General features: G+C 43.6%; 1 protein-coding gene across 3 annotated transcripts; it reads left to right on the top strand.

Annotated features, from left to right (window-relative positions):
* LOC125462653 (EF-hand and coiled-coil domain-containing protein 1-like) lies at positions 1-26,651 on the top strand. 3 transcript variants are annotated; one of them, XM_059653344.1, is made up of 7 exons: positions 1-1,415; positions 11,556-11,755; positions 11,990-12,113; positions 16,093-16,261; positions 19,858-20,016; positions 23,863-23,932; positions 24,021-26,651. In XM_059653344.1, exons 1-7 carry the CDS (start codon positions 388-390, stop codon positions 24,149-24,151), a joined length of 1,881 nt encoding a protein of 626 aa, XP_059509327.1. In that variant the 5' UTR covers positions 1-387; the 3' UTR covers positions 24,152-26,651. The 3 variants fall into 3 exon arrangements, with proteins under 3 accessions (XP_059509327.1, XP_059509328.1, XP_059509329.1); XM_059653345.1 differs by lacking the exon at positions 19,858-20,016; XM_059653346.1 differs by lacking the exons at positions 11,556-11,755; positions 11,990-12,113.
* The last annotated feature ends 270 nt before the right edge of the window (positions 26,652-26,921 follow it).

Raw genomic sequence — 26,921 nt, forward strand, 5'->3', positions numbered from 1 at the left:
TTTATTTTACATTTACTTTTGAAGTTACATTTTTAAAAGATAGCTTTTATATTTGTCTTTCAGAGTTACATTTTTACGATATTTTATATTAGTCTTTTGGAATTACATTTTAAAGATTTTGTGACATTCATTTTTAGAGATATCTTTCAAAGCTTTTTGCGTTAGCCTTTTGGAGTTACATTTCGAAAAGATGTTTTTGCGTTAGTCTTTTGGAGTTACATCTGTTTTAAAAGACTCTACATTAGTCTTTTGGAGTTACATATTTTAAAACTTTTTTGCGTAAGTCTTTCGGAGTTACATTTTTGTTAAGAAGAAGACTTGTGCGTTAGTCTTTCTGAGTTGGGTATAAAAAGGAGAATTTGAAGCTTCCTCTCCCTCTGCTTGACCATGTTGGGTTGCTGTGATTCTCGTCCTGTCCGGAGAACCTCATGGCTGGTCAGCGCCCTGTCCCATCACTTCGGCTCCGAGGGCGGACAAGTGGACAACGAGATCGTGGTGTTAGCCACCGGCCTGGACCAGTACCTGCAGGAGATCTTCCACCACTTGGACTACGAGGGGGACGGGCTGTTGTCGGGAGAGGACTTTCGGGCTCTGTGCTCGGTGCTGGGGCTGGAGGAAGGTGTAGACGGGCCGCCCGAAGCGGTCACCTTCCGGCACTTCCACGCCCTCCTGTGTGAACCTTTCCACGGCCTCCTGGCCCGGGGGGAACCGGGGAACCGGCTGCCGGTCAGCCAAGAGACCGAACACATCGAGAGGCAGATCCGGCTCCGGTGCCCCCGCCGCCGCCGGAGGAAGAAGGAGAAGAAGAGCGTGTCTTTCCAGCTGCCCCGGGTCGGAGGTGAAGAGGACGTGGAGGAGGAGAGCCCTGAGCCCGGGGCCGAAGAGGCACAGCAAGATCCCAGTGCGGGGGAGCTGGAGAATGCCAGCCTGCGGGAGTTGGTGGAGGATCTCCGGGGAGCCTTGCAGAGCAGCGATGCCCGCTGCCTGGCCTTGGAAGTCGGTCTGCGGAAGGCTTTGAGCGGTTTCCCCGGGGCTCCGAGACGGCAGACCCAGGAACCGCGTCCGCCCGGCCTGAGCTGCTGTCCGGTCCCTCGCGTCTGCCCCGGTTCCCGTCACCTGCTCCGGGAGCTGGAGCTCATCCGCGCGTCCCGGGACGGTCAGATTGACGAGGCCAGGCGCTTAAACCGCCAGCTGGAGCAGGAGCTCCGGGATGCTCACTGCCGCCTGGGGTACCGGGAGTACCGACTGGCCGCCCTCCGAGCCGAGCACGGCCGGCTCCGCGACAAAGCCGAGAGCGTGACTGCAGCTCTCCGGGCCGCCCTGGACAACGTGAAGGAGCTGGAGAGGAGAGCCCGGCAGGTCCCCGTCTTAGAGAGCCGGGTCCAGGAACTGCAGCACCAAATGCAGCGCTACAGGTCAGTGCACTGTCAGTCATTCCCACTTAGTGCTGTTCTACCGTGGTAGCTTCCCAACCTCTCAGCCAGAAGGTCCAGCTTCCCATCCTAGTATTCTAATACATCTGAACATAACAAGGTGTGGAGCTGGAGGAAGACAGCAGGCCAGGCAGCATCAGAGGAGCAGGAAGACTAAAGCTTCGGCTTGGACCAGACCTGAAACATCAGCTTTCCTGCTCCTCTGATGCTGCCTGACCTGCTGTGTTCATCCAGCGTCGGCATCTCCACATCTGAACATGTTGCACTATAAAGAACTAGTCATTGTTCCCCAAACTGCCACTATGCACTGGCGTAGCGTCCTTGCCTCAGAGCTAGATGACCAAGAGTCATTTCGGGCCTGGTGACTCTTCCTGAGAAAGGGTCACCAGACCTGAGACGTTTACTCTGACGTTTTCTCCTTCACAGATGCTGCCAGACCTGCTGAGCTTTTCCAGCAACTTTCTGTTTTGGTTCCTGATTTCCAGTGTCCACAGTTCTTCGGTTTTTATTGACCAAGAGTCATACCCATATTTCATAATACATCGCAGCAGGTTATTTCCATAAAGAAGTCACAACCCACAGACTGCCCTTGTGTCCAGTGGTAATGACCCTGCCTCTGAGCTACAAGTCCCAGGTTCACATCCTAATGTCACCATACATCTGAACAGGTTGAGTTTAAAGCGATATCTCCGTATCAAAACCAAGAGCAAAACCAAGATTTAGCAACAAGTAGAAGTACTATAGCCTGAACTGACTATGGGGCTGCTCTGATATTAGAGAGATGACTGTTGGTCATTGAACCTGAGGGTCACCATGCCTCAGGTGAGGGAAGAGGTTTAGAAGAGAGTTCTTCATGCTGTCTCAGCTGGTGCAGAATTGAACCCATGCTGTTGGTGCCACTCTGCATCCAGCCATCCAGTCAAGTGAGCTAACCAGCCCCTCGGAGCAAGTATCAGAAATAATAGGAACTGCAGATGCTGGAGAATCCAAGATAACAAAGTGCATCCAGCTCTACACTTCGTTACCTCAGAGCAAGTAACTGACCATTCAACCAGTTCAAATGTTCAGTCATATTGAACCTGAAATATGAATCTCGTTCCACAGATGCTACCAGACATGCTGAGTTTCTCCAGCACTTGTTTTCTTTATTTCAGATTTGCAGTGGTATTTTGCTTTTATTAAATTGACTTCAACTTAATTCTTTCTGTGGGAATGGTAGTGGAGAAGCTGGTTTGAAAACCAGCTCAGACCATTGGGTAAAAGTTATTTTTGTTGCCTGCATAGATGTATACTGTAAATGTACCAAACATGCTCTCAGTTTGAACAATCTGCACTGCCCATCTGCTCCTGGCTTTAATGACAGAAAAAAGCCAGGGGCCACTGCCTCCAATTCCTCTTTGCCCCCATGACATAGAAGGTGTGAGAGTGAAAATTTCTTATTTTTTTTCCCCATTGAAATTGTGGATGTGTTTTGGAGTTTGTAATGAGTTTGTAATTGCACATTGAGGAAATTACCAGGAAAAAATGTCTCCTGGAATTCATTGTCAGGTTGTGGGTGTCACTAGCAAAGTGATTGTGAGACTCCTCAGAATCGCACAAGGGTTACAGCACAAGTGGAGGCCCATCGTGCCTCCACCAGTCAGTTACATGAGCATTTTTGTCTAGTATCAATCTCCTGCTGTTTCAGCATTTCTTTCTACCTGCCCTGCAGTTGTGAATGTAGTGTTGCATATGGACAGTGGTGTATCTACTGTACACAAATTATGATAAACATACTTGTGGTGCATTAACTGGTGTGAGCTTACTTGGGCTCATCCACTGGAATGAATATATGAGAATATATTGTCTGTGTGTGCCTGTGTGTGCCTGAAAGTGTGTGAAATTGATTTGACTACTACTAGGGGATGGTGATATATTTGAAAAGCAGGATGCTATGAGAGTTGGAGGTAACAATATCAACGTGTGTCTGCTGCTCTTGACATTTTGGTGGCAGATGTCGCAGGATTGTATTGTGTTGCTGAAGTTCACTTTTAGATAGGACGCAATGTATCATGCCCTTGGTGAGTGAACTGGGAGGAAATCTTAAACCATGTGGGAAATTGCACATGTGATCCTTGCGTTCAATGGAATGCAGCTCAGTGCCATAGGAACTGCCAACTGTGCCATCAATACAAGCAGTGTCACTATTCTAGTAAAGGTAATATTTAATGTTTTAAGTCTGTATGGCATTTTCATTGCCTGTTTCAGTTAAATAATCAATAACTTAATATGAATCTACTCTGATTATCTTCCTCAGCAAGGCAAATTCTGCCAGGATTGATTGATATCATTGCTTCCATCTGAACTAATCATTGTAAAACTTATCTGAACTTGGACCTCCAAGACAGATATTTTCCCTTTTATTAGTTTTGTCAACATATGAAGCTCAAAGTAAAAGCTTATTTGAAAACAAAACAAAACCTCTCTCAGTCACTGATCTGAACACTGATAATTATGTACCACTCGTAAAATAATTAGCGCTAGGATCTGAAGTAGGCCATTTGGCCCATTGAGTTTGCTCCACCAATTAGCTCTTGGCTGATGTGATCATTGTCAACTCCACATTCCTCTCTTACCCTCTCCATAGCCTTTGACTCCCTTAACAATTACAAATCTATCTATCACAGTTTTGAGTATACCTAATGCAGTACAGATCTCTACAGTAAGGAATTCCAACCCCATCCTCTCTGCCCAGCTTCTTTACCACCATCAAACCTACACAGTGAAACATGGAGAATTTGGAGAAGCTGTTCACTCTCTTGTCAGAGTAAATGCAGTTTGGAGCCATCCTTCTGCATCCAATTATATAAACAATACCAGACATTGTCAACTGTTAAACCTTAAGCTGGACAAAGTTCTGAAATCACTTTCTGCGTTTCAACAACACAGCTCAATGTACTTGGTAAGGTATTGAGGACTGCTTGATGTTGGAACTTCTACAAACTGTACTAAGCCAACCGTGCTTGAATGTCTCAGATCTGTGCTCTTCTGGTCATTTTCAGGACCAAGGAACATTTGAACCATTTATGGCCTGAAGGATATTTTCTTATTATTAACTTAATAGTGCCTTCAAACATTTACTGTGTACATTTTTTATTTCGAGTCATACAGCACAGAGCTAGACCCTGCTGCCCAACTTCTCCATGCCAATCCAGTTTCCTAAACTGAACTAGTCTCATTTGCTTCCATTTGGTCTGTATTTCTCTAAACCATTCCTATCCAAATACCTGCGCAATTTCCTAAGCATTTTCAACGAGGACAACAAAAACAAAGTTTCTGGAAAAGCTCAGCAGGTCTGTCAGCATCTGTGAAGAAAAGTTTCAGAGTTAACATTCCGGGTCTGGTAACCCTTCCTCAGAACTAGTCACTGAACCTGACACATTAACTCTGGTTTTGTTTCTTCACAGATGCTGTCAGATCTGTTGTGCTTTTCCAGCAACTTTATTTTTGTTCCTGATTTACAGCGTCCGCAGTTCTTTTGGTTTTTATTTCCGAAGTATTTTATTAGCTTTGTAATGTTCTGTGGGTACAGAAGATGCTACATAAGTTCACATTTTCCCTTCTTCACTTGTTTACTTAAAGGGCCAAAGGAACCAACAAAACACGTTGAAAATGACACATTTTTATTTTCCATTAAAGAGCAGTCTTCTGTTGAAAATAGGAGAATAGAATAGCAATTTATTCTCACTTGTATTTATGAAAATACAGTGTGATGTGTACAAATTGCCACAATTCAGCACTATTTTAATTACAGAAATTATAAAAAGAAATAATTGAGACAAATTATGTCTCCTGGGTTAACGGAGGGACTACAGAACGCCGTCGTCCCTGAGGCCGCCAAAGCAAGCATTTCCAGACCAGCCCCACCAGCTTTCTGTTTTTGTTCCTGATTTACAGCATCCATAGTTGTTTCAGTTTGTAATAAATCTCATATGTCCCTTTTTCCATTTGACTCCAAATCTAAACAATGCCTTCCAAAAGGAGCCACCTAATATTGTTTCATTTGTTCATGGGATATAAGCATCATTGGCCAGGCCAGTGCTTATCATCCTTTCCAAATTGTTCCTGACATGATAATGGCAAGCTGCCTTCTTGAACCGCAGCAGTCCTGGGCTTATGGGTACACCCTTCATGCCATTAGAAAGAGAGTTCCAATTTAAACTGTTTGTCTTAAATTATAAGTAAATATTGACTTTTAAAAACAAAAGCTATTGGTTGAGAGAGACTTTTAAAAAGCTCATTCATGACACGCACGCATCGCAGAGTAGGCTGATAAATGCCCTTCCTAATTACCCATCAGAAGGTGGTATCGAGCGACCACCTTGAATGGCTTCAATCCTTGGTGGCTAGGTACATCCACAGTGACATTTGAGAGGAAGTTCCAGGATTTTGACTTGGCAATTGTGAACAGCCAGGGATATATTTCCAAATCAGAATGGTGAGTGGCTTGGAGGGGAACTTGCAAGTGGTGGTAATCCCAGGCATATGCAGCCCTTGCCCTTTTTAGTGGTCGGGATTGCAATATTGAGCAAGAGAGCTGTGATCAGCCTTTGAGGATGTGACCATTGACAGGTGTAGAACATAGAACAGTACAGCACAGAACAGGCCCTTCAGCCCATGATGTTGTGCCAACCATTGATCCTCATGTATGCACCCTCAAATTTCTGTGACCATATGCATGTCCAGCAGTCTCTTAAATGACCCCAATGGCCTTGCTTCCACAACTGTTGCTGGCAACGCATTCCATGCTCTCACAACCCTCTGTGTAAAGAACCCGCCTCTGACATCCCCTCTATACTTTCCACCAACCAGCTTAAAACTATGACCCCTCGTGCTAGCCATTTCTGCCCTGGGAAATAGTCTCTGGCTATCAACTCTATTGTTGTGTGACTTGAGTGTTTTGAGAGAACAGCACCAATGGAACAAGTGATATTGTCAGCGGAATCATTAGCAAGTCACATAAAGAGCAACCAGGAAGTAGGGGTCACTGCTTCTGTCAACTTAGCAAACACCGATTACAACTTTCGAAATGATAAAAATTGAAGTGACGCAAAACCTGATTTGTTATGGAGTCACAGCACGGAAACAGGCCCTTCAGTCCAACCAAATCATGCCGACCATAATCCTGAACTAGACTAGTCCCACTTTCTGCAGCTGGCCCATTTCCCTCCAATCCTTTCCTATTCATGTACTTACCTGAATTTGTTAATGAATGTTGTAACTGCAGGTGCATCTGCAACTCCCTATGGAAGTTCATTCCACACACGCAAAATAAAAAAAAATGTCTTTTTTTAAACCTTTCTCCACTCACCTTAAAAATATTCCCACAAGTCTTGAAATCCCCCACCCTAGGGAAAAAGAGACCTGCCATTACCCTTATCGATGCCCTTTGTTTATTTTATAAATCTACAAGGTCACCTCTCAACCTCCCATTCAGAGTGTCTTGTAGTTATTGGGATTCTCTAGCTCCCACTTCATCAGATAAACTACTGATCATTGGGAACCCAGGTCTAAAGGATTGTGTAATGTTTTCAGACTCTCCTGAAGTATTGATAGGACAACCAGGGACCTACACCCCCACACCCCATAGGAGTTCACTCCTGTTGGGGGCCTGCAGTGCTGTTGTAGGGGTAGGGTGCAAAGTTCTCTGGATCTGTACTTGTTGGTGTTTAGAAGGATGAGAGAGCATCTGCTTGAAACTTAGAGGGGTCTGGATAGAGTGGGCATGGAGATGTTTCCACCAATAGGAGAGACTAGGACCCGAGGGCACAGCCTCAGAATGAAATTATGCCCATCAGAATTGAGAGGAGGAATTAATTCACCAGAGAGTGGTGAGTCTGTGGAACTCATCGCCTCAGAAAGCTGTGAAGGCCAAGCCATTGAGTGTATTTGAGACAGAACTAAACAGTTTCTTAATTAGTGAGGGGATTGAGGATTATGGGGAGAATGCAGGAAAATGGGTTTGATAAACATACCTATGATTGAATGGCAGACCTGAAATAATGGACCGAGGGGCCTAATGCTGCTCCTATTGTGTTATGGTCTCATGGAATAGAGTGAAATGTATGAACAATGAGGAAAAATTGAGTCAACATAACATCTTACGATGCCCCAAACATTTTATACCCAATTAAATATGTTACTGATATAATATTGGATAGGTGGCAGCCAAATTGCACTCGCTAACTTCTCACAAATGTCTTAACAGCCAAGTATGCATTGCACTGATATTCGTTTGCAGGATACTATTTACTGGAGAGAAGTATGACAACCTGGATCAAATTGAGTGGAACAACATAATGGGATATAATGGAACTGAAGTTGGTGTGGGAAACCTGCTCATGACAGAGGAGCTAATTGGCAATCAACCCATATTGTGATCCATCTTTGGAAAAGGCAGCTGATAAAACAGTCACAATATCTTCATAACCCCATGAACAATTACAGTGCCTGTGCTGTACTATTGTACACTACTCTTTAAGATGAGTGAAATGGTCTGGGCTTGCTGAGTGTTTTGCAAAAGATTTCTGCTGCCATCAGCTGTCTATAAACTGCTATTTATTGGCATGAAACCACAGCAACTTGCAACATTCTGTTAGAAGGCACAGATTGTCTGCTAATGTCAGCACAACCCAACAACTGGGTTACACAATAGAGAACAGAGCAAATGTACTGCTCACTTTACAGGGCAAAATGAAATATTCTCCTGTCTCCCAACAAGGGAGCGTGAGATGAGAAAGTGTAGCAGCAGAAATCTGTCTTTGTGTGGAAACACTGTTAGTTTTCACTGACATCTTTGTTTCTGTGTGTGACATTCTTTCCTCCAGAAGGAAATTCTCTCCTTTTAGAATATTGTTGTTCAGTCCTGTCATAAGAGCTAGGAGCAAGAGTAGGCCATCTGGATCCTCAAGCCTGCGTCACCATTTAATAAGATCATGATTGATCTTTTTGAGACTCAGCTCCACTTACCCACCCACTCACCATAACCCTTAATTCCTTTACTGTTCAAAAATGTATCTGGCCTTGCCTTAAAAACATTCAGCGAGGTAGGTTCAACCGCTTCACTGGGCAGGGAATTCCACAGATTCACAACCCTTAGGGTGAAGAAGTTCCTCCTGACCTCAGTCCTACATCTGCTTCTCTTTATTTTGAAGCGATGCCCTCTAGTCCTAGTTTCACCTGCTAGTGGAAACAACCTCCCTGCCTCCACCTTATCTATTCCTTTCATAATCTGATATATTTCTATAAGATCTCACCTCATTCTTCTGAATTCCAAAGAGTATAATACCAGTATACTCAGTCTCGTCTCATAATCCAACTCTCTCAACCGTAGAATCAACCAAATGAAACTCCTCTGCAACGCCTCCAGCGTTAGTATATCTCTTCTCAAGTAAGGAAACCAAAACTGCACACAGTACTCCAAGTGTAGCCTCACCAGAACCCTATACAGCTGCAGCATAGCCTCCCTGTTTTAAACTCCATCTGTCTGGCAATGGCAGACAAAATTTCATTTGCCTTTTTAATTACCTGCTGCACCTGCAATCCTACTTATGGCGATTCGTGCACAAGGACACCCAAGTCCCTCTGCACAGCAGCGTGCTGCAAATTTTTACCATTTAAAACATAGTCCATTTTGCTGTTATTCCAACCAAAATGGATGATCTCACATTTATAGTATGACCTCTCACAAGTGCACTGACAACATACTCCCCAAACTGTTGGATTATTTGACGCAGAAGGTAGTCAACTCTTGAAGTAAGTTGTTAGAAGTATGGTTCAGATCAGGATATTGGACTCATTTTTTAAAAAAAACAACAAAATGAATTTGTAGAAAGACAGAACTTTATATTTGAATGGTGAATCTACTGGATCCAAAGTGACTTCTTTTCCAAACCTTTTTCAAACAGACCTCAAACTATTTTAGTTCCAAAGAAGAGCCATACTGGACTCAGTGATAACTCTGTTTTTCTCTCCACTGACCCTGAGTTTACATCGCACATTCCAAATGACTTGACATGTGCTTTCTGGTGCAGTTCAGTTCATGAAGATTTTGATTAAGGTAATGGGAAACAAATTTTTCAGCTTTCTTGATCAGTTCATTGGCATAATTCCTCACAGCCTCAGATCTTGATTTGCACTTGTGCAAGTAACAGAAAGTTGTGGCAGATGCAAAAATTAAAGGATACGTACAATTAAAATAGGGAGGGATAAAATGACCTCTAAAACCGCTGAGGCTGAAAGGAGAGTGTGGAAAGGGACTAGGAAAGGAAACAGTGCATGCATGTTTGGGTCTGAAGGCAAATGATGTATCAGCCTCTCTCTTGATTCCTATTTGGGGATTGCTGAGGTGGCAGTGATACAATTGTCCCCACCCTCAGATCAGCACTGTAGTGCGTCTGGAGAGAGATGGAAGCCAGTCAGAGAATACTACAGTGTAGTAATTATAGTCAAACTGATCAGACAACTCTATGATGCACCTCCAGGGCAGGTGGGACCTGAACCTGGACCACCTGGCTCAGAGATAAGGGCAGCACCAATGTGCCTCAAGATTCTTATGTAAAATGGGATGTGAGTATGCTAATGTGGATTATGGAGATTATTTTGCTACGCTAACAGTAGTGGGGAAGAGCGTTAGAGAGTAATCTAGAGAGAAGCACATGATGAAGCAGGAGTGAAATACTGCTCTGAAGAGAGTTGTATTCAGTAAGATGTGTATCTAACTGTAAATAGAGTTGTGAGTACAGAACAAAGTGAGAGCCATACTCTAGGATGGATATGGGTTAAGACTTAAAACCTATCTGTCGTTACAATTTCAGTAGTTAAAGGAATTTGCTGAGAAGGAAAACAATAATGAAACGGCAAATTTCATGCAATAGTTCACTTTGTCTTGGAGATACTTTTATTCAACCTCAAACAAAAGCAAAATACTGCAGATTCTGGAAACCTGAAACAAACTCTAGAGAAACTCAGCAGGTCTGGCAGCATCTGTGGAGAGAGAAAACAGTTAATGTTTCAAGTCTGATATGTAGTCTACAGATTAAAAATGGATTGGAGGGTTGTGGAGATCAGGCAGAAAAGTGGAGTTGAGTCTGAGATGAGATCAGCTACGATCATATTAAATGGTGGAATAATTCGAGGGCCTGAAGTAACTACTCCTGCTCCTAGTTCTTAGGTTCATATGACTCTTCTCCAGCATGAGAGAACTTCAGGACCAGTTTTGAAGAAGAGTCATACTGGACTTCAAATGTTAACTCTGTTTCTCTCTCCAGCATTCTCTTTTTTATCATGTAATGTGCCTGAACAAGCTGAATGACACACCGCTGGAGCAATTAGATCTTGAATCAGATCCTAGAGTCAGGGCGTTATCACTGCAGTATAAGACATTCTGACTTAAAAAGTTCAGAATCAACCTTCAGAGTTTGGAGTGTACAGATGGCCAGTATGCTCAGAACATTCACTTCCAAGCGCTATTGTGTTGTTACTGATTTTTTTTCCTCTCTCGGGCAGCAATTCAAGAAGACAGCTCACCACCTGATGGTAACTAGGAATAGCCCCTAAATGTAGATTCATAGAATCCCTGCAATGTGGAAGCAGGCCATTCAGCCCATCGAGTCAACACTGACCTTCTGAACAGCATTCCACCCACACCCAGCCCCTACCCCCTCCCTGTAACCCTGCATTTCTCATGGCTAATCCACTTAGCTTGCACATCTTTAGACTGTGGGAGGAAACCCACCCAGACACGGGGAGAATGTGCAAACTCCTCACAGACCGTCACCCGAGAGTCAAACCTGGATCCCTGGCACTGTAAAGCAGCGGTGTTAACCACTGAGCCACCATGCCACTCACAAAACATAGCCATGTTAATATTGTTCATAAAATCACAGAATAAATTAAGTAAAACTGCCACAACTTTGAGAGCAGGTTCTGCATTATTAGCATAGGTTTGAAGTTAATGAGCAATCATTTGAAGCAAAGGATTTGATATAAAGGGACATCTCCCTGTGCACACCCACCCACCTATTCAAACTGAGGATGCTGACCTGTCGATACTCATAATGCCCTAACTTGTTCTTAATCAAGGTCACAAGAGGGTCAAGGCAGAAAGGACCCAGGTTTTCTGCGCCACTCCCAACACTGGCACAAATATTACAGCTCTCATCAAAATAATTGGAGTCCCTCATTCCAACCAGCACGGAGTCCGCCAACGGGGAAAGCAGATTGTACCTCGGAAAACAGGGAATGTTACGCCTCGCAGAATGGAGATACTTCCTGTAACAAAGGTAAAAAGCTTTACAAGATATCAATGCAAAGTCCAAAAATCTGAGCCTGCCCTTCAAGCGGAGACAGACTGCATAAAACCGTTAAGTTGCCTATTTGTGCAGTTAACGCGGCAAATATATTGCGGCTGTCACTCCCAGCTGATTTTTGCCATTTATTATGAACTTTCTGAAGCTTTGCAATGTCCAAGCCCATTAGTCTTCAGGGGGTACCTACTCTATCATGCTTTTCCACAGATGAGGGACATTTACTCAGAGCAGTCGAGGGATGCGCTGCTTCTGATGATGAGGAAGAGAGAGGTACGGAGGGTCAACACTGTCAGCTGATGGAACCGAACAGAGATGGCTGCAGTAGTGAAGGGTAAGGTTCTTGCAAACACATGAAGGAAATACACTCAAGTCATGACTCCCATTTCCTGCTTGCTCTAGTTCAGACTTTTCCATCAATTAGCATGAAAGTGGAACCATAGAGGAGAACAAACTGACTAATACAAATCTTGAGTTCTTAGATTTAATCTTTTTTAATTCTCTCATGCGGGATGTGGGCATAACTGGCTGGGGCAGCATTTATTGCCCCTCCCTAGTTGCCCTTGAGAAGGTGTTAGTGAGCTGTCTTCTTGAATTGCTGCAGTCCACATGCTGTGCATTGACCCACAATGCCCTTAGGAACGGAATTCCATGTTTTTGACCCAACAACGAGAGAAGGAACAGCAATATATTTCCAAGTCAGGATAGTGAGTGGCTGAGATGGGAACTTGCAGGGGGTGGTGTTCCCATGTATCTGATGCCTTTGGTCTTCTATATGGAAATGGTCAGGGGGTTGGAAGGTGCTGTCTAAGGATCTTTGGTGAATTTCTACATCCCGTAGATAGTAGCAGCCGTACGTAATGAGTGTCGGTGGTGGATGGTGTGGATGTGCCAACCCAGTGGGCTGTTTTGTCCTGGATGGTGTCAAGGTTTGAATGTTGCTGGAGCTGTACTCATCCAAGCAAGTGGAAGTATCCCATCACACTCCTGACTTGTGCCTTGTTAGTTGGTGGAATGCTTTAGGGAGTCAGAACATGAGTTAGACATCACAGTATTGGTAACCTGTAGCCTGCTCTTGTTTATGTCCAAATTCAGTTCAGTTTCTGGTCAAAGTTAACCCCAAGATGTTGATAGTAGGGGGCTTCAACGATGGTAATGCCACTGAATGTAAGAGGCAAATGTCCCTACTGAAGCTGATCATAGCCTAAAATTTGTGTGGCGCGAATGTTACTTGCCACTTTTCAGCTCAAGACTGGACACTGTCCAGCTCTTAGATAACAAAGTGTGGGGCTGGATGAACACAGCAGGCCAAGCAGCATCTCAGGAGTACAAAAGCTGACGTTTCGGGCCTAGACCCTTCCAGCTCTTGTTGCATTAACCAACGTGTGTAATTTACATGGGATTTTAAGGCCCAAACTGGTGAAGGAAAATAATGCTCCCTTCTCTGAAGACGTTCTCACCGCACTCTGCCTGGTTTCAGCCTAGGTTTCAAAAACTATCTCAACCAAAAATTGATTCTTCTGTGTTGTTAGAGAACTCTTCATTTTCCAATGCATTGAGGCTGAGCATAATTTCATTATTCATATAAAGAACCACGGTGGTATATGTATGCCCAGAACATTACAGCAGTGGGTTCCCCGCTGAGAATTGTTCGGTTGTCACAACTTAACTCAAGAGTGCACCAATAATTGTGCCACAAACCTTTGCAAATTGTGTGCATGTGTAAAATCCTAATGAGACCATCCAAATGACAAATTTACCTGACTGACTGACCGACTACTGCTACTTGGGGCAAAAGCTATTTTGACAAGTTTGCCTCAGTTTCTGAAAAAAAGAAAACTATTTATTGATGTGCACTGAGCTTAACAAGAGCAGTGAAAAGAGAAGATTTCTAATTTATATGACTTCATGGAATCCCTACAGTGCAGAAAGAGGCCATTCAGCTCATCGAGTCTGCACCAACTCTCCAAAGAGCCTTGCCCACCACATGTGATTTTCACCACAGCTAACCCACCAAACCTGCATATCTGTGGAGACAACTGGGCAATTTTTTTGCGGGGCCAATCCACCTAACCTACACATCTTTGAACTGTGAGAGGAAACCCACTCAAATGCAGAAAGAACATGCAGACCCTGCAAACAGTGACCTGAGAGTGGAATTGAACCCAGGTCCCTGGTGTTGTAAGGCAGTGGTGCTAGCCACCATGCTGTGCACTTAAAACCCCTTCAGGTCCCCAAACATCAATCTCAATCATGATCAAGACAGACAAAAGTGTGAATAACACACACAGACATGCGCACACACACACACTCACTCACACTGTTTAGAAAGGCTAAATACCATTCCAGTAATCAAAGGGCCAGCCCGCAGAGTGGATAGTTACTAACCCCACAGACAGTTTGATTTTTGCAGTGATGATACGCTATCATCTGTACAGTGACAGTCATCCTGGGTGACAGGGACCCGGCTTCGATTCCCGCCTCGGGCGACTGTCTGTGTGGAGTTTGCACATTCTCCCTGTGTCTGTGTGGGCTTCGTCCCACAGTCCAAAGATGTGCAGGCTAGGTGGGTTGGCCAGGCTAAATTGTCCGTCGTGTTCAAGGGTGTGTGGGTTATAGGGGCATGGGTCTGGGTGGGATGCTTCTCGGGACAGTGTGGACTTGTTGGGCCAAAGGGCCTGTTTCCACTCTGTAGGGAATCTAATCTTATTGCTTCCGAAAAGCAATGTTGTATTGCACGGCTCAAGAATATGTAACACTTGATCATGTTGCAAACCACTTTCCTGTATTCCAATCATAACAGGCCAACATGCAATTCAGTTTATTGTTGTCAAAATAAAATGAAAAATGTATTGCTGATCTCTCACAGTCACAGGATCAAAATCCCTGAGCTTCCCCTTAACAGTTGTCCTTGTCAATCCCTGTGTTGTATGGGTCAAAAAGGCAGCTCTAATTGCGCTTCTAAAGGACAATTAATGGTGGACAATGAATGTTGGCCTAGCCAGAGATGTCCATACCCTTTGAATGAATACATTCTAAAAAGTGCCAAGTAAAATCGTTGCACATTACCCAACAGCTATGGAGTTAAATGATTCTTAGTCTCCCCTCAGGATACCATAATCCCCTGATTTATTTGCCGCTGTTCCTGCTGGGTTTTAGAAGCAACACACTTTGCTGTAAAGGTGATAACGGGAACTACAGATGCTGGAGAATCCGAGATAACAAAGTGTGGAGGGTCTAGGCCCGAAACGTCAGCTTTTGTGCTCCTGAGATGCTGCTTGGCCTGCTGTGTTCATCCAGCTCCACACTTTGTTATCTCTATTCCACAACTGCAGTCTGGGGTTTGGATTTGGCTGAGAAATGAGTGAGAGATCCTCACAGTGTTTCCTAAGGCCCATTGGAGATCCTGTCCAGCAGGCAGTACCAAGCACTCTCTGTCTATTTATTTCAGAACCCTCTCCCCATCCCCCTCTCTGATGAAGGTCTAGGCCCAAAACGTCAGCTTTTGTGCTCCTGAAATGCTGCTTGGTCTGTTGTGTTCATCCAGCTCCACACCTTGTTGTCTACACTTTGCTGTAAACATGGGTTCACAGTTTCAGCTGTAGGTTATGAAATTGCTTTGTAAATGTTTATCATGTTACATCAAAGTACTTAACCCTTTGAACACTTTCTTCTACCACCCTCTGTCACACCACAAGTGCAGTATGTCTTGAAACATTTGTTGATAGAAGGTAAATATCTCTGACTTAACATAAAATTATTGCTGTACCTTGATGGTGATGAAACGGTTTAATTTATTCCTCCCCGTTCATATTTTGCAATCCCAACCAATGTCTGCCAACAGTTCAGTAACAAGTTAAATCTCAGTTATTTTCCTTCAGCTGTTAAAGTTCCCATGGCACTGTTTCAAAGAAAACTTGAGATGATCACCCCACTGTTCTTTTCATTATGTGTTTGTTCCAAACAGTTTCAGTAAAAATAAATTAACAGGCAATTTATCTCACTGTGTCTCTGGGACATCGCTGTGAACAATTTAGCTGCCAATTATCACACATTTCAACAGCAATTTGAAATGTACTAATCCCAAAGCACGTTGAGAGACTGTGTGAGGTTGTGAAAGAACCTAAACAGATGCAAGTTCTTTCTTTAAATCCCTTGAGTGCACCTAACTCTTTGCATTGCTTCTAGTATCTGAAATAATAATAACTGCACTAGTTTGGACAAACAGCGTCTGTGCATGGCAGCTACTGATTGAGCAGATTTTGGGGTATTTATCTTAAAATTTGATTCTGTTTTAAACTCCTGTCCTATAGGTGCCACAGTAGCACATTACGACAATTGCTGTCTCACAACTGCAGCTTTGAGAACAGGGAGAATGGTTCCATGGTCTTTCTGCCATGGATGGAAAGAGAAAAGGAACTCACGACTCAGCTAAAGAACAAGGAGGAGCAAGTGACAGAGCTCCAGACTGAGACTGAGAAGGTATGAATTATGGTCAAGAAATTCTTCCAAAGGCCGTGAAGCCAAAATTGTGCAACGTGCTGCTGGTTGATTAAATGCTATTACCTTGGTGCTTTGTTTTCCTCTTCCACAAGAGTCAAAGGTTAAAATCATTTCCAGACCCCTATATTGTTCGAACAATGTTTAAACTGAGGCGAACTGTGGGAAATAAACTTGGCTGTTTCCACGGGTTTAGAGAGTAATTTTTTTATTAAATTTGACCCAACAAAAGTTGTCTGTTCTGTAGTTTCTGGAATTGTGAACAGTGCTTTCTTAGTTTGCAAATTGAGTGTAAATGAAAGGCTATGGAAGGCCCCCAAATTGAGTGTAAATTAAAAGGTTTGGAAGGCAAATGTAGCATATTCTTGGGCAGAGTGCGAGGGTTTGAAAACTTGATGTGTTATCTCAGCCAGATGCTGAGGAAAGACTTGCTCATTTTCTTATCTTCATTTGCGTGTCCAATTTAATCACCACAAAAAGAATATTCCAAAGCGGAGAGTGGAGCGAAGAAGAATGAGATTGATCCCAGGCTCAAAAGATTTGTGTGCTGAAAAAGGACTGAATGCTGAATATTACTCTAATGATGCTCACCCTTCTGAAGGGCGGTTGGAACATGGCCTACTGCCTGATGCTGTGGCCATAACCCAAACTGTGATGGGGTTCAGTATTTGATTTTGTCTCTTGCTACAAGAAGGGACAACCATTTGCTGCTGAAGTGGGGGAAGACAGGCAGAAGGTGAGAGCAGACACATCAATCTTAACAGGACAAAGGCTCTTAAATTTCACAAAAGCCTCTTCTCAATTCAAGGGCACCCAAAGTAGAAGCAGTGCGCTGAAGGGAGGGGCAAGAATCTCCCTTTTAAAGTTCAGAAGAGGACCCTTGTTACCACTACCCCCATCATCAGCTCCACCTGGGGAATTCTGTTCTTAAAGCACCATCCCCTCATTGTCGTGTTGTAAAATATATCTCAAAATGGGTTACCCTTCTCCTCGCCTCAGTGTTTCTTGTTTCATCATCAGCTCCACCTGGGGAATTCTGTTCTTAAAGCACCATCCCCTCATTGTCGTGTTGTAAAATATATCTCAAAATGGGTTACCCTTCTCCTCGCCTCAGTGTTTCTTGTTTCATCATCAGCTCCACCTGGGGAATTCTGTTCTTAAAGCACCATCCCCTCATTGTCGTGTTGTAAAATATATCTCAAAATGGGTTACCCTTCTCCTCGCCTCAGTGTTTCTTGTTTCATCATGCCTCAGTGAAAAATGTTCGGATGTTTTTATGTTAAATGCAAGTTGTTATTGTTGCTCAGGGAGTCCCCATTCAGACAGGACTCAGCAGACACTGAACATGTTCGACACGCCTAAAACCCTGTCTTATTTGCTTACGTGAACACCTTTAACTATTAAGACTTACTTCAAAATGCACAAGAGAATGAGTTTCAGAATGGGCGCCCATTACATTGCCCTTTAAGTTATCCATGAGCCAGTCCCACAAAGTACAACAGCCATAGGTTGTGTCTGGTCCTCAATATATTCCATTCAAAGGTGGTGTCCCAGGTCCAAATTCTATTGCTCTAGAGGTGAGTAGTAACATCTCTTATCAGGTTGATATAAAAACTACATCTAGAGTCATACAGCACAGAAACAAACTCTTCGGCCCAACCAGTCCGCACCGACCATAATCCCAAAATAAACTACTCCCACCTACCTGCGCTCGGCCCATATCCCTCCATATCCATTACTTACTTGTGTAAATGTCCTGATGTAAACATTGCCTTCCCTTAGTGGATGTGGATATAGTTACAATGGTATAATTGCTGATGGTTAACCCAGGTGAGATTCCGGGGACCCAGACTTGAATCCCACCACAGCAGATGGTGGAATTTTACTTTAGTTAATATCTCGACTTAAGAGTCTAATACTGACCATGATTTCATTGTTGATTATCGGAAAATCCCATCTGGCTCACTATTGCCCTTTAGGAAAGAATCTGCCATCCTTACCTGGTCTGGCCTACATGTGACTCCAGATCCACTAGCAATGTGGTGGACTCTCAACTATTCTGTGGGCAATTGGGGATGGGCAATAAATGATGGCCTAGACAGCGATGCTCTCATCTTGTGAATGAATTTAGAAAGACTTTCTCTAGAATTGCATTCTACACATGAACTGCTGTCTGTGTCTAGAAAACAAACTGTGCCTCATTTACATCCTGGAAACTATAGACATCAGACTCAAATCCAGTCACATTTCATGGTATGTAGCCCACACTGGGACACTGTTCCTATGGGAAAAGGAACCTGTGTTGATGGAAAAGGCCATTAACTCAGCTTTCCCCTTTCTGCATGCTCAATGCTTGGGTTTCCCATCCTGCCAAAGCTTCCTATCTGGTCTCTCCCAACACTCCAATTGTCTGCCAGCTCAATCTGCTTCCTGAGTAATGTGGGAGGAAAAGCCCATTTTACACTTTAGTTATTGTGACTCTATAACCTTCCCTGAGGGGATATACCAGGATGAATTTGACTGCCACTGACCCTGATATTTCCTCTCGGATGGTTTGAGCTCTACTCATTGTAGAGAACTGGTCACACAGAGCGACAAATTTTATTTCAAGATCATTATCCCCACAGCCTACAGATGGTTGGGTTGAGACAAGGTACTTAGTTGTCAAAGGTTTGAATGGGTTGCTTGTGTAATATTGAAGATATTAAATGAGAAATGAGTTGAATAGGCATGCTGCAGGGAAGTATAGAATTGGTAGAGGACATTTGGGGCAATTTGTTCTTGTAATGGATGTTTGTCTTTCCCACAAAATATTAACCTTCTGTCTGCTCAAGTAGAGAAGGACTATTTCAAAGAAGAGCAGGGAAGATTTCTTTGGAGTTCAAACCAATATTTAACCCACAAACCTCACTTTAAAAAAACTGATGATCTTGTTAGTATTGCTTAACTATACGTGGTAGCTTGCTGTCTGTCATTTGATTGCCACATTTCCTACATTAACACAAGAACTACACTTCAAAAACCATAGCTGTGAAATGATTAGGCACTTCCCATAGTCACAATGATGATCATGATGTACAAAGAGAGACTGGATTGGATAGCACAATAAAGTCATTGGACTTTTGAGGAATGAGGGAGATGATATCATAGAAACGGGACAAGACAGGCCAAATGCAGGAAGGATGTTCCTGATGACCAGGGAGTCCAGAACTAGGAGTCTAAGCATATACACTAGGCCATTTAGGGCTGAGATGAGCAGAAATTCCTGTACCAGAGAGTAGTGAGTCTATGGAACTCTCTGCTACAGAAAGAGCACAAGACCCCAATATTGAATGCTTTCAAGAAGGATTTGGATGTCATTTTTGAGGCTATAGAGATCAAAGGGTATGGGAGAGAATGGAACAGGGTACACAATTGAGTGATCAGCATGATCATTTTGAATGGCATAGCAGGTTTGAAGGGCTGAATAGGCTACTCCTCCTATCTTCCATGTATCTATCGATGTATAAGAGGGGCTATAAAAACACATCTTTCTTGGGCTACAGCAACCTCCTTACGAATGCTGCCTTGTTTTCCAGTTGTCATGTGCAATGACCAAGGAACTCCAGCTGAAAGGGGAGGAGGTGGAAATGCTGAGGATAGAACTGCAGATGGTTGAAACTGATCGGGTGCGACTCTCGCTGATTGAGGAGAAACTGACCGATGTACTGCAGCTTCTGCAGCAACTGCGAACACTGGTAATTACCCGGAGCCCTCTCCAATGATTTATAGGATAGAGAACCTATTGTAAACTTCTTTGTTATAGCATTGAGTGCGAGAGGGGAGGATTAGTTTCAGAACTGTGGGTGTTCCAGAAAGGAGGTCAGCATTGATAACTTAGCTGCGAGATTCTGTTTGAATATTCATACCATATCAATGATGCTCACAACGCAGTCAGAGACTCTTTGAACTAGATGCTTGGCAAAGTTCACAGCAATTTATGTTATGTCTGATTGCAGACACTGAGGGGTTGTGCTCCTAAAGAACAGGAAATAATCCTACTCGCAGCATTTGAGCACAATTTCCTGCTGGGTGAACAACATGTTAGGGTTGGCCTCATGTTCAGACACAGTCTTTTGCACTGATATCTCAATTAGAGGCGTTAAATAGGCTGGCTGCGATTCAGGCTGCTAATCCAGGCTCAAGTGACCATGTTGACAATGGTGAATTGAGGAACTGGGTGGATACGTCAGTATTCATTGAGCCACAGAATTGTTGGTTTGTCAAAGTAGACCATTCAGCCCATTGCCTGGACTGGTGCTCCAGTTTGACTTCACATGTCAGTTTGAATTGTAACTCCTCTTAGGGTACATATTTTATGGGTAACAGAATTTTGCGTTGATGGATAACTTGTTAATTTGACATTCCAGGTTTCTGGAATCCCTCTGTGGCATTTACAAGTGGTTTCTTCCATTCCTTAGATTGTGTGCACGTAGCCTTCTTTCAATAGGTGTGTGGGAAAGTTAGAATCATAGAATCCCTACAATGTGGAGGCAGGCAATTCGGTTCGTCAAGTCTACACCAACTCTGTAAAGACCATCCCACCCAGGCCAACCTCCCTTATCATGTCCCTGTAGCCTGCATTTCCCAAGATCCACCTAGTCTACACATCTCTGAACACTATGGGGCAACTTAGCAAGGTCAATCCACATAATTTCCACATCTTTGGACTGTGGGAGGCAACCGGAGCACCCGGAGGAAACCCACGCAGCTACGGAGAGAGCATGCAAACACCACACTGACAGTTGCCTGATGCTGGAGTCGAACCCAGGTCCCTGGCACTGTGAGGTAGCAGTGCTAACTACTGAACAAGCCTGCCACCCTTGTGAGGCATGTTTGTTTTATTCTGGAGGGTGGTCATTTCCAGGAAATATTGAGAAACTACAGCCCAGATTGTGACTTTCTTCTGTTATTCATGGATATGGGCGCCTTTGGTTAGGCCAGTGTTCTTTACCCATCCCTATTTGCCTAAGTGTAGGCCAGACCGAGTAATGATGGCAGCTTCCTTCCCTCAAAAGCATTAGTGCACCAGATGGGTTTTTCCAAAATTCGACACCAGTTTCATGGTCATAATTAGACATTTAATTCCAAATTTTTAATGAATTCAAATTCTACCATCTGCCATGGTGGGATTTGAACCCAATTCATTATGTGGATTTCTGGTTTGATAGCCTAATGATATTATCAGTAGGTCATTGCCTCCTGTTTCATACATTTCAAATTGGATGTTGTACAGTAAAGCAGATCTTTGTCTCCGATTGACATCCATCTTCACAGCTACTTTATTCATGAATAAAAGCAAAATATCACAGATGTCGGAAATCTGAAATAAACAGGAAATACTGTAGAAACTCAGTAGATCTGGTAACATCTGTAGAAAGGGAACAGATTTAACATTTCGAGCCCATGGGGAGATTTGTTCAGAAGTTGCATTCTGATCTGCTAGAGACACTGATATTCCATGAATGAACCAAAAAAAGAAAACAGAAATGCAATGGAAACCCCAAAAATACAGCAGAGAGGCAGTCATTTGATGATCATTCCTTTGTTCTCTCTCCAATTAAACCGATTTGCTCGCTCCTTCTCCATATTCCTGCAAATATTTCCCTTCAAGTGACTCTAATTTCCTTTTGTCTTCATCCTTTTACTGTATGAGAGTGTGAATTAATTGGACACTAAGCCCCTTGAACCTGCTGTGCCAGCCAGTAACATCATGGCTGATCTGATCGCTCCCATCTCTCTCTGATAACCTTTTCACTCTGTTACTTATCGAGAATCCATCAACCACTGCCTTTAAAAGCTAAATTCAAAGACCATTCTTTTGTGGGGGAAGGAAGTTTCAAAGACTCACAACCCTTAGTGTGAAAAGAAATTCTCCTCATCTCTGTCTTAAATGAGCAAACCCTTATCTTTCTAAAGAAGTGTTGTGGCTCAACAATGACTGTTTCTCTCTGCACAGAAACTGCCAGATCTGCTGAGTTTCTGCAGCATTCATGTGCCTGTTGTGGGTGAGTGGCACCTTGTCATGGTATGGGATTCAGCTTACTACCAGTATGGACAGTATTATTGGTCTGCATGTCAGCAGAGTCTTGGGACAACCTGAAGAAGCAAACGTTGAGTCAAAAGGACAGCGTTGAGACCAGCAGTGGTTGAATCTGGTGTGCAGTCAGAATGTTGGCAGTGTTACTGACAGTCCTAAGAGATAAGAGTGTGGAGCTAGATGAACACAGCAAGCCAAGCAGCATCTTAGGAGCACAAAAGCTGACGTTTCGGGCCTAGACCCTTCATCCTGTTAGCCTTCCTCTGTCAAAGATGGATTGAACATTTGACAATAATTTTGAGTTGGTCTTACAGTAGGAGGATCTTGACAATATTTGCCTACAGCTTTACTGGTCCAGAAATCCATACAAATAGTTAATGGCATTGTCTTTTCCATTCACAAGTGTGAGGTGATGCACTTTGGTAGGAGTAACCGGAAGGCAAAGTACAGGGCTAATGGTAAGATTCTTGGTAGTGTAGATGAGCAGTGAGATCTCGGTGTCCACATACACAGATCCTTGAAAGTTGCCACCCAGGTTGACAGGGCTGTTAAGAAGGCGTACAGTGTTTTAGCTTTTATTAATAGAGGGATCGAGTTCCGGAACCAAGGGGTTATGGTGAAGCTGTACAAAACTCTGGTGTGGCCGCACTTGGAGTATTGTGTACAGTTCTGGTCACCGCATTATAAGAAGGATGTGGAAGCTTTGGAAAGGGTGCAGAGGAGATTTACTAGGATGTTGCCTGGTATGTAGGGAACGTCTTTCGAAGAAAGGCTGAGGGACTTGAGGCTGTTTTCATTAGAGAGAAGAAGGTTGAGAGGTGACTTAATTGAGACATATAAAATAATCAGAGGGTTAGATAGGGTGGATAGGGAGAGCCTTTTTCCTAGGATGGTGGCGGCGAGCACGAGGGGGCATAGCTTTAAATTGAGGGGCGAAAGATATCGGACAGATGTCAGAGGTAGTTTCTTTACTCAGAGAGTAGTAAGGGAATGGAACGCTTTGCCTGCAATGATAGTAGATTCGCCAACTTTAAGTACATTTAAGTCATCATTGGATAAGCATATGGACATACATGGAATAGTGTAGGTTAGATGGGCTTGAGATCGGTATGACAGGTCGGCACAACATTGACTGCCAAAGGGCCTGTACTGTGCTGTAATTGTTCTATGTTCTATTGGTACCTGCACCAGGTATCATGTAAATGCCCAGACTGACCAGCGGGATATGGGCAGTATCTGTTTTAAGTGGCGAACATATTCCTGACTGGTTAAGTGGATCAGTCTTTTAGAACCTGCTGTGATAATCCCCTCTCTGATGAAGGGTCCAGGCCCGAAACGTCAGCTTTTGTGCTCCTGAGATGCTGCTTGGCCTGCTGTGTTCATCCAGCCTCACATTTTATTATTTTAGAACCTACTGCTATGTACTTTGTTGTCTTTCAGATTCTAAAAATTCCTTTTGCTTGTATTCCATTTCGTCCTCAATCTGTATTCTTCTTGATCACAGAATATTTCCAGACGGTCGTTGGGAAAGATTTTAATGAACACTTTGGACTCCTGTTACAGTGTGGGACATGGTAAGGGATCATACCAGTGAGATGTTATAAAAGGGAGCAGTAATCCAACTTAGCCTGTCATTAACAACTTTCTCTGCCTGTTTTACAGGAATGATGAGCTCCTTGGACATATTGAGTGTTCTCCATAAAGAATTGCTGTCTTGTGAGTTACTCACCAAAGGTTCCTGTCAAACAGAAGATGAGCAGATCATGAAGAATTCCCTGGTGATATCATGTTAGTGTATGGAAATGGACAGGTGCGATTAAGTAGCATTAGTCATTTGCAGCAATAATCTTCAATCTTTCCCTCTTGAGTAATCAGTTGGCATGTGGCCACATTATTAGGAAGAAACCGTTTGAAAATCTATCACTCAGATTTACTTGTTCATTAATACTTCTGTACCAAAGGCTGGTTGATCACAGCCTGGCACATACAGGCATTTGAAGGAATTGATGATATGCCAACTGTGCTATCTTGGACTTTGACCAAACTTCTGGGACAAAATTCTATAAATTTGTACCTGGATCCACAACGACAAGCTGGTCAATCTAAAGGAAGAACTTGACGGTACTTGGGATATCGTAGCTAATGAAACCTGTTTTCTGAGTGGACAAATAAGGTAGCCACATCGTGCACAGAAAGATCCCACAAAGAAGGCGACCGGAGTTAATTTAGTCATAGCTGTGAGATGGTTGTTCATCAGGATATTGGGAGAGTTCTCTGCAGAAAGAGGAGTGATGGATGTTATGTGTCCATTGGAACAGGTCGCTGATGCCTTGTAATGCCTCATCTCACTGGTCACACTTCCAGCAATTCGATGTTGCTTCTATACAGGACTGAACTTTTAACAGGAAGCAGAATACCACAGATGCCAGAGATTTGAAATAAAAATGAAATTAAAAAAAAGCATTGGAAAAAGCTCAGCAGCTTCTGTGAAGAGAAAGAGACTTATATCAGAGAAGATGATGTGCTTAGTCTTGAAGTGTCTATCAGCTAACCACATTCCACATAACGATAAGTGGCTCAGAATAACAAGGCCATGAAACAATAAATGAAGCATTAGGGTTTATTTCTGATGGGAGAGATTTGAAAATAAGTGAACCTTGATTAGCCTGTACCTGGAACACTGCATATAGTCCTGGACACCATATGATTAAAAAGAAAGATATTGAGACCCTGGAGAGGGTGTAAAACAGATTTATAAAGGAGAATGCCACATTGGACCGCTTTGCAGAAAACCAAGCGGAGGCTTGGGGACTGCTTTGCAGAACACCTCCACTCGGTTCGCAATAAACAACTGCACCTCCCAGTCGCGAACCGTTTTAACTCCCCCTCCCATTCCTCAGACGACATGGGCCTCCTGCAGTGCCACAATGATGCCACCCGAAGGTTGCAGGAACAGCAACTCATTTTCCACTTGGGAACCATGAAGCCCAATGGTATCAATGTGGACTTCACAAGCTTCATTATCTCCCCTTCCCCCACTGCATCCCAAAACCAGCCCAGCTCATCCCCTCCTCCTACTGCATCCCAAAACCAGCCCAGCCTGTCTTCACCTCCCTAACCTGTTCTTCCTCTCACCCATCCCTTCCTCCCACCTCAAGCTGGACCTCCATTTCCTACCTACTAACCTCATCCCACCTCCTTGACCTGTCTGTCTTCCCTGGACTGACCTATCCCCTCCCTACCTCCCCACCTATACTATCCTCTCCACCTATCTTCTTTTCTCTCTATCTTCGGTCCGCCTCCCCCTGGCTCCCTATTTATTCCAGAACCGTCTCCCCATCCCCCTCTCTGATGAAGGGTCTAGGCCCGAAATGTCAGCTTTTGTGCTCCTGAGATGCTGCTTGGCCTGCTGTGTTCATCCAGCTTAACACTTTGTTATGCCAGATTGATAACACTTTTTTCTCCCCTTGAAAAGAGAAGGCTAGGGAATGTCCTATCAATAATCTTTACTATTATGGAGGATTTTGATCATTCAGAAGAGCATAACTAGAAGCCATTTGTGTGAAATTACCTCCAAGAAATCTAACAGGGGAAATAGTGGCAAAGATACAATGACAGGATAGGTCCTGATTGTTGAAGTTTTGGGGAGAACTTTCTGATGGACCAAATAATACAGCTACATATAGCCTAGGCTGCTTGCTTTGGATTCTTCACGTCAATTATTCCTAAGTGATGGAATTCCACAGAAGAGAGAGAGACCTTCCTGGGCTCCTCATTGGTGGAGGCGCAGCCCTCTAATATGGATACTTCAAAAGACGTCTGAGTTCCATAAAAAAAACTCAATTCCACACCAGCAGCAGTTACACTTAGACTTGCATGGACCCCGATGCTTAACAAAATATCCCATGTTGCAGAAAGATTACAAAGTTGTAGGGAACTTCTTTACCCAGAGAGCAGAACTCGCTACCAGAGGAAGCAGTTGAGTTGTAGAATTTCAAACCAGTTAAGGAGTTGCCTAAAGGAGCTTGTAAGAGAGAAGAGAAATGGAGGGCTATGCTGATTGAGTACAATGAGAAATGTGAGAATAAGGTATAGGGCTGTATGGACTGTTTGGGATGGATGTCTGCTGCTATGCTGTTGCTTCTCTGCAATCTTCTGATTTCATGGGTTGTGTAATTTGCCTATTGGTATATACCAAAGCTGTACGAGCTGTGTACATTTTAAAAACAACAATATTAGTTTTTGAATCAGTGATAATGGGAACTGCTGATGCTGGAGAATCCAAGATAATAAAATGTGAGGCTGGATGAACACAGCAGGCCCAGCAGCATCCCAGGAGCACAAAAGCTGACGTTTCGGGCCTAGACCCTTCATCAGAGAGGTGATGAAGGGTCTAGGCCCGAAACGTCAGCTTTTGTGCTCCTGGCATGCTGCTGGGCCTGCTGTGTTCATCCAGCCTCACATTTTATTATATTAGTTTTTGAAATTGTGCCTAGACTTTTAGCCTTTGCTTATCTACCCATATTTGTGGTTCTGATTCACTATATCCTCTTGTTCATCGTC

This window comes from Stegostoma tigrinum, chromosome 21, assembly GCF_030684315.1.
Source record: "Stegostoma tigrinum isolate sSteTig4 chromosome 21, sSteTig4.hap1, whole genome shotgun sequence".
In the NCBI taxonomy this organism is placed as follows: domain Eukaryota; kingdom Metazoa; phylum Chordata; class Chondrichthyes; order Orectolobiformes; family Stegostomatidae; genus Stegostoma; species Stegostoma tigrinum.

What these genes read in the sequence shown, in the direction of transcription:
- LOC125462653 (XM_059653344.1), top strand. Translation starts at nt 388, where the DNA reads ATGTTGGGTTGCTGTGATTCTCGTCCTGTCCGGAGAACCTCATGGCTG. An exon ending in TCCAGACTGAGACTGAGAAG is followed by an intron (nt 16,262 to 19,857) that starts GTATGAATTATG and finishes CTTGTTTTCCAG; the next exon opens with TTGTCATGTGCAATGACCAA. An exon ending in TGCAGCAACTGCGAACACTG is followed by an intron (nt 20,017 to 23,862) that starts GTAATTACCCGG and finishes TCTTGATCACAG; the next exon opens with AATATTTCCAGACGGTCGTT.